This window comes from Mustela lutreola, chromosome 2, assembly GCF_030435805.1.
Source record: "Mustela lutreola isolate mMusLut2 chromosome 2, mMusLut2.pri, whole genome shotgun sequence".
Lineage (NCBI taxonomy): Eukaryota > Metazoa > Chordata > Mammalia > Carnivora > Mustelidae > Mustela > Mustela lutreola.
The window spans coordinates 13,206,638-13,218,006 of NC_081291.1; the positions used below are offsets into that span (position 1 = coordinate 13,206,638).

Sequence of the window (11,369 nt, forward strand, 5' to 3'; positions counted from 1 at the left end):
ACCACTGACACGACCTGAGGAGTGACCAGCCAAGATCTCGGCACATCTGTTCTTGCTGACAAGGACACAGGCCTGTGCGAAGCTCGATTCAGCAGCTACGTTCCTGGCCACTGACAAACCATATGCCTGGGTTTGACAAGGGAATAAATTACAGAAGCGGTGGAGGAGAATGACATCAGCTGAGCAGCCATAAAAGTAGATTTGGCCCTGGTCTTGCAAAACCCCGCTGTTTTTCCCTGACTCTTTCAACACTCCCCAAAGCAGCCAGTTCCAAAGCCCATTTGCCCCATTCTGGCCTGACATAAGTATTAAGGAGAATCCAAAATGGGAAATTGAACATTGCCTCTCTTCTGACTTTCTGACAGCCTCCAAAATGACTCCTTGGTGTCTCCCACAGTGTAATTCGAAACAACGCCAGTTGGAAGTTCTTAGTTAAAAAAAATGTATAAACAAAAGATCCTTTTTGGAAATGAGCTTTATTTCCAGTGCTACTTAGTTCTGAAAAGTCTGCATATTTAGTTTCTCCTCCCACCAGGTTTACCTCCAAATCAGGAATTCAAAACCCACAACCAACAGATCAGACACCAACAGGATCTGGGTGTTGACAACCGGCATTTCATCCTGGCAAAAAAGGACCTGCCTTCCAAAGGAGAGTCTATGCAAAATGCTGTATTTCCTCAAATGAGGCTCACTGCTTTTCAACCTTGAAATCACTCACTTGAAAAGACCACCCCAAATTCCAAGCTTTCAGACCTGGACCTGATTATCATCATGTAAGTCACTCATTCTTAAAAACTACACATTTAATGGCCCCAAGGGTTACTTTAACAGAGGGCTGCAAGGCAGGGCAAAATTTCTCGTAACACCCACATCTGCCTCTGCCAACTGTTCTGTACCTCTCTTCCACGGTAATCAGTGAGGCTTTACCCTTAAAGTCCTGGGCATGACCTCAGAGGCACTGAGTGGCCGAGCAGAGCCCATCGAGACAGGAAAGGAATTTGGACACAAGCCCAGCAACAATGAACTTGCCTGTTATTCCTAAACACAGTCCAGTAAAGAGGCTGCATCAATCTTAAAAGCCAACCCTTCTGTTTCAGATCCCTGGATAAAAAATTATTTTGAAAAATCTGTATAATTTGAACCAAAAAAGAAGGGTTATTAAAAAATAAACCAAGAAACATCCAGAAATGAGTTTCTAGTAAAAGCTTGCTAGATGAGAAATTCAGTCTAAAAAAGCAATCTACACAACGTTCTTTTATCTGTGGGGAATGCAATGTTATTACATCCCCTTCCATAAACCCTCCTGAAACTCCTTAAGTAGACAGCATTTCAACGCAGAAACCAAAGTGAAAATATCTTTGAAAAGAAAACAAGGACGTGGCTGGGAAGCCGTGTGTAGCTTGGCGAACATTTTTTTTCCACCCACCACGAACTTGGGCTTTCTGGGAAGGTCGCTGGTTTTCCGGTCAAAACCATTCTTGAAGTTGTCAGGAACGGAGGAAGGGAGACTCGGCATCTGGGAAGGTGGTTCCTGGTTCCCAGGAAGGTGTGTGTCTGGGGCTCAGGAGCCGAAGAGCCTGGAAAAGTCAGAGGGCAGAGATGTCCATAAGGATGGGAAGGATGTAAAGCTATAACTCAGAAAACACTTTCAGAAAATATTTTGTTACTATTATTAAGATTATTTTATATTACTTATGACTCTATAAATAACTCTTCTGTTACACAACACGAATATACTTAACACTACTGAACTGTATATTTTATCTTATTTATAAAGCAGGGCTTGAACTCATGACCTTGAGATCAAGACCTGAGCTGATAGCAAGAGTCAGATGCTTAACTGACTGAGCCACACGGGTGCCCCCAAAATGGTACATTTTATTTTATTTTAAAGATTTTATTTATTTATTTGACAGAGAGAGAGAAAGAGATCACAGGTAGGCAGAGAGGCAAGCAGAGAGAGAGGGGGAAGCAGGCTCCCCCCTGAGCAGAGAGCCCGATGTGGGACTCAATCCCAGGACCCTGAAATCATGACCTGAGCCGAAGGCAGAAGCTCAACCCACTGAGCCACCCAGGTGCCCCATAAATGGTACATTTTAAAAAGAATAAAATCTATTTAAGAAAGTACTTCATCAGAATCTGTAACATTTTATTTTAGCCCATTCTTCATTACTACAAGTCGATGATGACTTTCACAATTTGAAAAAAAAAGATTATTTTTCTGAGTGAACAGATGATTACAGTTAACTCTGGTCATTGACGAAAATCTGAATGGGAAAGGCCTGGAAAATATAAAAATGCCCATGAAATTGAGAATGGGTCTGTTAAGTTATGACAGAGGTTTCCAGGGGGAAGACCACAGAGCTATTAAAAAGATATATATATGGGAACTCTGTTATCTTTGCAACATTTCTATAAATCTAAACTCTTTCTAAGATAAAAAGAACAACAGATTGTGCAGGACCACCACATGCAAAAGAATGAAGTTGGTTCTCTATCTCACACCATATACAAAAATAACCTCAAAGTTGATCACAGACCTAACTATTAAAATTAAAACTACAGAACTCTTAAAAGAAAACTTAGGCCCAAATCTTCACGACCATGGGCTGGGCAATGACTTTTTGCTACAATACAAAAAAGTGCAGGTGACAAAAGGAGAAACAGACAGAATAGACTTTATCAAAATTAAGGTTTTTTGTGCTTTAAAGGACACCACCAAGAAAGTGAAAAGACAACCCAGAGAATAGGAGAAAATATTTGCAAATCATGTATCTGATAAGGGATTGGTTTCTAGAATATAAAAAGAGCTCTTATAACTCAGTTATAATCCAGTTTATTAAAAAAAAAAAGACAGAGGACCTAAACAGACATTCTTCCAAAGAAGACATACAAATGACCAATAAGTACATGAAGAGAGAGGCTCAATGTCATTAACCACTGGGGAAATGCTACTCAACCTGCACATCCACTAGGATGGCTCTAATGAAAAAGACTGACAATAACAAGTGTTGGCAAAGATGTGGGGGAAATTGGAACCATCATACACTACTGGTGGGAAGGCAAATTATGGCAGCTACTTTTAAAAAATAGTCTGGCAGAACCTCAAACAGATAAATATAGTAACCATATAACCCAGCAATTTCACTCCTGGGTATGTACCAGAGAGGACCGAAAACTTAAGTCTGTCTGCACAAAAACTTGAACACCAGCGTCTGTGTCAACAGTGTTCATCAACAGTCAAAATGTGGAAACAGGGGCGCCTGGGTGGCTCAGTGGGTTAAAGCCTCTGCCTTCGGCTCAGGTCATGATCCTGGGGTCCTGGGATCGAGTCCCGCATTGGGCTCTCTGCTAAGCAGGGAGCCTGCTTCCCTCTCTCTCTCTCTCTGCCTGCCTCTCCATCTACTTGTGATCTCTCTCTGTCAAATAAATAAATAAAATCTTTAAAAAAAAAAAAAAAGTGGAAACATTCCAGATATCCATCAACTGATGAGCAGATAAACAGGCAGTGGCACAGACACACAATGGCCTATTCTTCAGGCACAGAAAGGAATGCAGTGCTGATACACGCTACAACATGCTGGAACCTTTAAGACATCACGCTACACGAAAGAAGCCAGACACAAACGGGGCCATACATCATTACGATTCTGTTTACAGGAAATACCCAGAACTAGCAAATCCATAATGACAGAAAGTAGCTAAGTGGCTCCCAAAGGCTGGTAGAAGAGGCAGTCATTGCTTAATGGGTATAAGGTTTTCCTTTGGGGTGATGAAAATGTTCTAGAATTGCATTGTGGGTGGTTTCACAACCCTGGGAATATAATACAAAATACTTAACTGTGAAGACTGACTTCTGCTTTTACTTATTAATCCTGCTCCGTGATTTGACACCCTCATCTTCTCCGTGTCTTCCCACCCAGTATTTTATTACGAAGATTTTTACATATAAAAGAGTTACAAGAGCAGTTCCGTGAACCCCAGCATATATACCTCCATTCTGTAATTAACACTTTGCTTTACATGGGTGCCCGGGTGGCTCAGTCAGTTGGACCTCCGACTCTTGATTTTGGCTCAGGTCATGATCTCAGGGTGGTGGGATCAAGCCCCACATCAAGTTCCAGGCTCAGTGGCGAATCTGCTTGGGATTTTCTCTCCCTTTCTGTCTGCTCCTCCCCGTGGACATGCTCTCTCTTTCTCTGTCTCTCTCAAATTAAAAAACAACAAAAAACTGTGCTTGGGATGCCTGGGTGGCTCAGTCTGTCAGGCGTCTGCCTTCAGCTCAGGTCATGAACCTCCTGCATCAGACTCACTGCTCAGTGGGGAGTTTGTTTCTGCCTCTGCTCCTCCCCCTGCACAAGCTCTCTCAAATAAATAAATAATAATAAATAACTTTGCCTTACAGTGTACCTATCCATTTATCCAGCTACCTTATTTTTGATATATTTCACTGTTAACTTGCAGGTATCTATACTCAGTTCCTAAACACTCGGGCATGTTTCTCTCCATGTTTCAAGTTTTTTGTGGCTTTTCAAAAATTTCCCAAGTAGCTCAGCTCAAGCAACGTAAAAGTGGGTGTAGGGGAACTGCAAACCATTCCCTTGGCCCCCGTGACTCTCCCTCAGCGATCCAAACAGGGTCACCTCTGTGGATGGCCTGGAGCAGATCTTTCCAACTCCCTGGCTGGAAGTCATTTTTTTTGTTTTTTGGGGGTTTTTTTGTTGTTTTTTGTTTGTTTGTTTGTTTGTTTTTTATTTATTCATTTGACAGAGATCACAAGTAGGCAGAGAGAGAGTGGGGGAAGCAGGCTCCCTGCGGAGCGAAAGCCCGATGTGGGGCTCGACCCCAGGACCCTGGGATCATAACCTGAGCCTAAAGCAAAGGCTTAACCCACTGAGCCACCCAGAGGCCCCCTGGAAGTATTTTCTCCACAGACTTCAGGCATTTATTCAGTGTTTACTGCAAGCACATCACAGCCGGGGCTAGAGGGCATATGTAAGCGACCTCCAGCCTTTTTTGCTTTCGAAACATTCCCCTGTGCAGACAGAACCTGCAGCACGTCGTCAGTGATAGATTGCGACAGCTGCTCGTGTGGGCGTCCGTCTGAGTTACCCGACTCTTCCCCTGTTCTTGGACATTTAGGTGATTTCCGGATTTTTTTTAATATCCTGGGAAAGCCAGTCACAGCCTCCCTGACAGAGCCTTTTCTGATGAGATCTTCCCTCACTCACGGCACCTACTGAAAAGGATGGCCCAGGTCAGGTGTTGGCAAAAAAGCCACACAGTAAGTAGTCTGAGCTTTGCACGCCCGGCAGTTTCTGTCTCAGGGCTTCAACCCCTCTGCCGTAGTACAGAAATGGGTGTGCCAAACTTCATGCATGAAAACAGGAAACAGTTAAATATGGCTCACAGGCTGTGGCTTGCTGACTCGACCTCAGGGATTATGCTGGAATCGGCATAACCCCCATCTAACTGGACCTAGGTCACACCTAGCTAAGTCAAGCAGGCTCTGCTCCCAGGAAGCAAAATCAGAACACCAGGCTACAAACAATGATAGCCTTGAGCTGAGCTAGGAGGTCACAGAGCCTAACGCAACCCTCTCAGTAATAGGCCAACAGGTGAGCCATAAAGGAAGCTAGGCGGGTGAGAGCATGAATGAAGCTGATGGACAGAAAAGGATAATGAAAACACAGGAGTTCTTCCCTGCCCCAGGACCTCTGCACATGCTACCATGCCTCTCTTCAGCTCTAAAAATGGCAAGGCTTCCTCCTGTTCTTTAGGTTTTGATTTACATAGCACTTCTCTGTGAGCCTCTTCCTGACCATCACCTAAACTGAGATCCTCCCATTGGCCTCATCAGTGATTTTTCCCTACTTATTTTTCTGTCCCTGTCCCACGGGCTATACTGTACATTTGCTGATGGCAACGACGATGGCTGTCTCGGTCTCAGCTATCAACGCAAGGCACAGCCCACACTGGATAGTTATAAATCAGTAAATGAAGGAAGGAAAAGACAGGCCGGAACCTGGAAAGACCAACACTGTTCTACTTCCTGTGAATCCTAGCTATGCCCATATCCTCCTCTGCAAACTCCCTGATCACTCCACCAGCCCTTTCAGCACCTGCACAGGCCTCTTCCGAGCTCTCCAAAAGGGGTTCTCTTGGCACACATCACAGTCCTCATTCAGGGCTCTAACACTTCCCAGTGGCACAGTGAAACTCCTAAGTCCGGGAATCATCCCCTCACACAGCCACTGGGCTGGCACAAGGACCACCCAGCAACCCCAAATTCAGCACCATGATTACTCAGGAGAGCAGACTTTTCATTCTCTTCCTCTTTAGGGGAAGAACGGGACCAGCCCAGCACGGTTAGCCCAGATGATAACACACCAGGTTCTCCTACAGCGTTTTCCTTGAGCCTGTTTACTCTTGAGTCTCACAGTTCATGAGAATCATTAAGGCCCTGACACTGGAAGGAAAACCAAGCCAATTAGATTTTTTAAAGCCTAATGAGAAAATGAAAAACGGGCATGAAAACAGAAGAGTCTGAAGACACTTCTGAGGGCTATCCGCAGGGCAGGAGCAGGACCCAGCAGCACGCTGGCCATTAAGCCACATTTTCTACCTTGGCAGATACCAAGGATAGGCTAAACACAGCACAGCTGGCAAAAGGTGAACAGGGCCATGGGCTCGAGGGAAGGCATCTCTTGGCAGCCTCTACTGAGGCACCAGGAACAGCTAGGACTTGGAGAACACCGTGTTCCAATCAAAGCTCCAGCCTAGACCACAGTGACACAGTCTAACCTTTGTAGACCCTGCTTCCCTCTCTAGCCTGAGAGAGTTCTTATTCTGAAAGCAGGAAGCGTGACATGAAAGTGTAGAGTGAGAAGACAGAAGACGAGCTTCCGGTGGGTCATTCTAGAGAACACCACCGAGAACAGGACAATGAAGGGACAGGCCGGCCGGACTTACACGATCATGCAGAACATCATGAAGACATTCCACAGGGCGATGAAGATCCGGAAGTATCTGAGGCTTAGCAGGAACTCCCGGATGTTGTCACCTGGAAAGTCAGAACGTGTTTTTACAAGCACTGCCGACATTTCTGTTGTCACGGCCGCAGGGTGCTTCCAGTTTCCAACCACCCCGACCCCACCGCCCCACGTTCCAGGGGCTTTTCCTGTGGGTCACCTCTGCTCCCCAACTCTTGGTACTCGAGCAGTGGCTGCCACTGACCAACCCCTAAAAGCACTCAGTCTCTGACTGGCTCAGGGAGGAGCACGTGACCCAAGTCTGCCCAATGAGACTCCGTCCTGGGACTTTTGTCCCAACTACTGGGACAAAAAACGTTTTAATAGTTACAAAGAATACTCAGAATACCTTGTGAGACTCAGAAATTACATGAAATTCACATTTCAGGGTCTACAAATAAAGTTTAACCAAAATACACCCATGCCCGCTCATTTATATACAGGAATACCTTGGAGATATTGTGGGTTCAGTTCTAGAACACCGCAATAAAGCAAGTCAAATGAATGTTCTGGTTTCCCTGTGCTTATAAAAGTTACATTTACATTATACTGGAGCCTATTAAGTGTGCAATAGCATTACGTCTAAAAAACAATGTCAACACGTGAATTACAAAACTATGGCTAACAAATGCTGACCACTATCTGAGCTTTCAGCAAGTCCTGTTCACTGATCACAGATCACCACAAAAACAACAATAATGAAAAAGTGAAAAGCTGCGAGAATTACCGAAATGGGACCAGACAATATACGACCCAAAAAGCCGAAAATGTTTATTACCTGACCCTTTACAGAACACTGGGCCCAGCCCTGCTCTAGAATAATCTTTTGCCAACACAAGTCAGCCTGACAGTAAAACCAACCCAGAAGGAAAAAGAGAGCTGGAGAGGGTCACACACAGAGAGCCCTGAGGCCAGATGTGCCTGAAAACAGTCTAATCCTTTGAGGTTTCCATTTGCTCCAACCATTTTGGGTTGGGTTTTCAGTGCTGGCACCTGAGAAAGCATACTAATTCAGGCAAGTAAAAGGGAGGTTCTGCTTTGATGGTTACTTACTCTAGTCCCCAGATGCCACAGAACAGAACCCTTCCAAGAGGAAGCAACTTGGTACGTTGAGACTCCAGAGGCATGGGTTCCAGAACCTTCCTCCAGAGTTTTAAGTCACTCACCTCTCTAATCCTCCAGAATGAAATGAATGGGTCCACGTGGGGTAATCTACAAGGGAGCTACCCAAAGTGTCCTCTCTAGACCAGGGCTGTCCCCTAAGTACAGAATACGAGGCGGGAGCTCAGGAATTTACAGTTACTGGCACCACTGCACCAACCAAGCATGCAACGGGCACACAGAGTCTTGCTGAACACAGTTTAGATGAGTTTGATATTATCCAACCCACTGGGAGAGCCATGTGCAGCCCAGCCCAGAGTGCAAATGTCAAACACAGGCCCAGCCCCAGGATGTCTGAGAGGCACTGCTTGATGAGGCCCTTCTCTGGGTCCAGCATCACAAAAACAGGCTCTCCTGCCATCAAGAGATGTTAAGTGAAGGCCACTTGTCCCAGGCAACAGCCAAGTGCAGAGGATACAAGGAGGAACAGGGCAAGTTCCTAAAAAGTTCAAAACGGGACAAATAGTAAGCAAGTAATGACAACTGTTACTCACCATGGCCAGTGCCATGGGAGCATACAATGGGGGGGTGGGGTGCCAGCCTAGTCCATGTGGGGGATCGGAGGTCAGAAAGCTGTGAGCAACTGCGTAAGCTCCGACCTTAAATACGGGCAGGAGTTTACTGCCCTTCCACGCAGAATGACTTTGCTCAGTCCCCAGCCTACATATGCCCCAGTTTCCTCCTGTGTAAATGGAGGTGACAAGCAACTAAGAAGACCTCACACCAGTGCCTGGCACGCAGATGGTTCTCAACAAATGCACCCACTACAGTACTGGGGTGAGCCAAGCACAGGGAGAGCAGCACTCTCTGTAGTGGCAACAGTAAGAACAGAATACGGGCTGGAAGGAGACATGCAGAGAGGCCCTGATCAGAAGGAAGCCACTGTTGTAACTGTCCTTGTCACCCCCACTGCCACCAAGCCCTTCCTCTATTCTCCCACCCACCCCCCCACACCTCCAATTTAGATCTCTAGAACACAGCCCCAAGAGTTGGTATAGTACCTTCTAGAGAGTGAGTAAGTGATATAAACAGCTGCTGAATGAACATATGGAGGAAAGAATGAATGGATGAATGGTCTAGTGACTGAGAGCGAACAGTCTCCAGGGTCAGAAAAACTCAGGTTCAATCAGGATTTCCTACGTGGCCACAAGCAAGTCAAGCCACAGCCCTGAACTTCATTTTCCGTCTCTATAAAATGGGGAAAATGCCCTTTACCTTTCAGGATGGAGGCAGAGCCCCACACCTACAGGAAGCACCTAACAAGGCAGCTACCACTGGCTGGGCCCCCAATAAAAGGGAGTGGTCTGATCGGCATCGAATTCACTGCTCCTTGGGGTTCCTATCATTCCCATGCAATGCTCCAACACGGCACCCACCACCTTGGCTGCAATGCCACCCTCTCACGGGTCCTTCTCTCCACACGTGGCAGCTGGAGCAGCAATCCCATCCCTGTCCTCGCCTCTCATCTCCTCCATCACCATTTGTTCCTTGTTTAGGAACTGCCTGTCCACCCCAGAACAATACAACCCACAAGGCAGGAATTGCATCTGTCTTGTTCTCTGCTGTGTCTGCAGCATTCAGGACAGTGGCCACCATGTGGCAGGTGCTCAATAAATGCGTGATGAATGATGCATGGACACAGAAGTCATGTGCGGGTCCCACCAGGTTTCAAACAGTTATATGAATAAATTCCAGCGCTCCCAGGACAGTGAGATGATATAAAGATGAGGAGGTAGGGGCTGGGATGAGGCAGAGGCCACAGACCCCTGCCTAAACGGGGTCCTGTTTTTCTTCATTTTATCCAATAGATGCCAAGAGGTTGCCTAAACCTTGAGCTGTAGAATGTTCAAATTTTTCTTGATAAATCAGACACCTGAATTTTTATGTGACATCTGATTTATCTGAACGCTAACGTTGGCCTCTAATTAAAAGAGGTCTGCAGCACTTTGAAAGCCATGGCTAGTTGTTCATTCATTCACTCATGCTGGAGGACGGGCCCACAAGGACACAGAAATGGGCCCAAACAAGCAAGAGCAAGTGTGCGGGGCAAATATTAGCCAGATAATAGCATACATAAAGGAAAATCATGACTGTAGGAAGTTATATGGGTGGTGACCTACGCAGGGAGGTTTGACAGGAGAAAGCGGATGACAAAAGTGAGCAGAAGGAATAGCATACCTTCAGGCCCACTTTTCTCTCTCTCTCTCTCTCTCTCAACAACCCCCAACCCACACACACACTACTGGAAAGAAAACTAAGGTAGGGCTTGGCTGAGAAAAAATTGTCCTCTCTGAACAGGACCAATTTCCGAGTCCAGAAAGGAGGCCTTACCTGTGCTGGGCTCCCTCGACTCCTCCCCAAAGCCCTGCGTGTCCTTCTTTTTCCTACAAAGAGGAACAGACAGTGTCCACTCTCCGTGGGACATAAAGACCACTTGATCCCCTGGCTCTGAACCCCAGCTCAGAGGGCCTCAGACAGTTTCAGCTCTAGCTCTCTAGCTGAGCTGCTGTGTGACCTCAGGTGGTTGAAGGCCCCTTTCTGAGCCATCATCTACCTGCCAGTCTCAAGCCTGCAGCCACCAAGGTGTAGAGTTGGTCCGTGGGTAAAGAATTGGGCTAAATATGGGGAGGGGGGGAGCGAGGGGACGGGCCGGAGGCTCTAAGGGATGCGAGAAGAGAGATTCCCCGGGAAACGAGGCAGTCTCTATTTCAAGCCCACGTGCAGCAAAAGTGTCAAAGGAGGATGGACCAGGCTGGAGGCGTGGCCAGAGGGAGAGCTTGGGCTTAGGGGCGGGGCCTTCGGCGTGGGGCGGGCTCACGCTCGCGGGGGCGGGGCTACGGGTCCCCTGGGTGGAGCCGCGACCCAAAGCGGCCTACTCACAGCTTAAAGTTGAGCACTGCCCCTGCGTTCATCAGCAGCGTCCTGCGAAGGAGAATTAGGTTACCTGGGCTGCCCCTCGTCCCTCTCACCCTTCTCACCCCAGCTTCTGGCCCCCCCTAATTACCCAAACAGCAGGATGTCCCCGATCATCGTTACGGCCGAAGCGTCCGTCAGAACCGGAAGCGGAAGTCCTGGAGGGGGAGGAGAGAAGACCACGAGCCGACCAATCGCGAAGCCTCGCAGGCGAGGGCTGGTCCAATCGAAGGCCAAGGCAGGTAGGCTCCCGCCCCCTACAGG

At 47.0% G+C, this 11,369-nt stretch overlaps 1 protein-coding gene across 1 annotated transcript; it reads right to left on the reverse strand.

Moving 5' to 3' along the window:
* Positions 1-457: 457 nt before the first annotated feature.
* SMIM7 (small integral membrane protein 7) lies at positions 458-11,337 on the reverse strand. The gene is made up of 5 exons (XM_059160382.1): positions 11,197-11,337; positions 11,073-11,114; positions 10,524-10,576; positions 6,973-7,063; positions 458-1,577 (listed from the first exon to the last, which is right to left on the reverse strand). Exons 1-5 carry the CDS (start codon positions 11,220-11,222, stop codon positions 1,562-1,564), a joined length of 228 nt encoding a protein of 75 aa, XP_059016365.1. The 5' UTR covers positions 11,223-11,337; the 3' UTR covers positions 458-1,561.
* Between the last annotated feature and the right edge of the window lie 32 nt (positions 11,338-11,369).

Coding starts and splice junctions, on each gene's coding strand:
- SMIM7 (XM_059160382.1), bottom strand. CDS start 11,222: ATGATCGGGGACATCCTGCTGTTTGG. Junction 11,115..11,196: donor GGGGACATCCTGCTGTTTGG/GTAATTAGGGGG, acceptor TCTCCTTCGCAG/GACGCTGCTGATGAACGCAG. Junction 7,064..10,523: donor GTCGAGGGAGCCCAGCACAG/GTAAGGCCTCCT, acceptor CTGACTTTCCAG/GTGACAACATCCGGGAGTTC.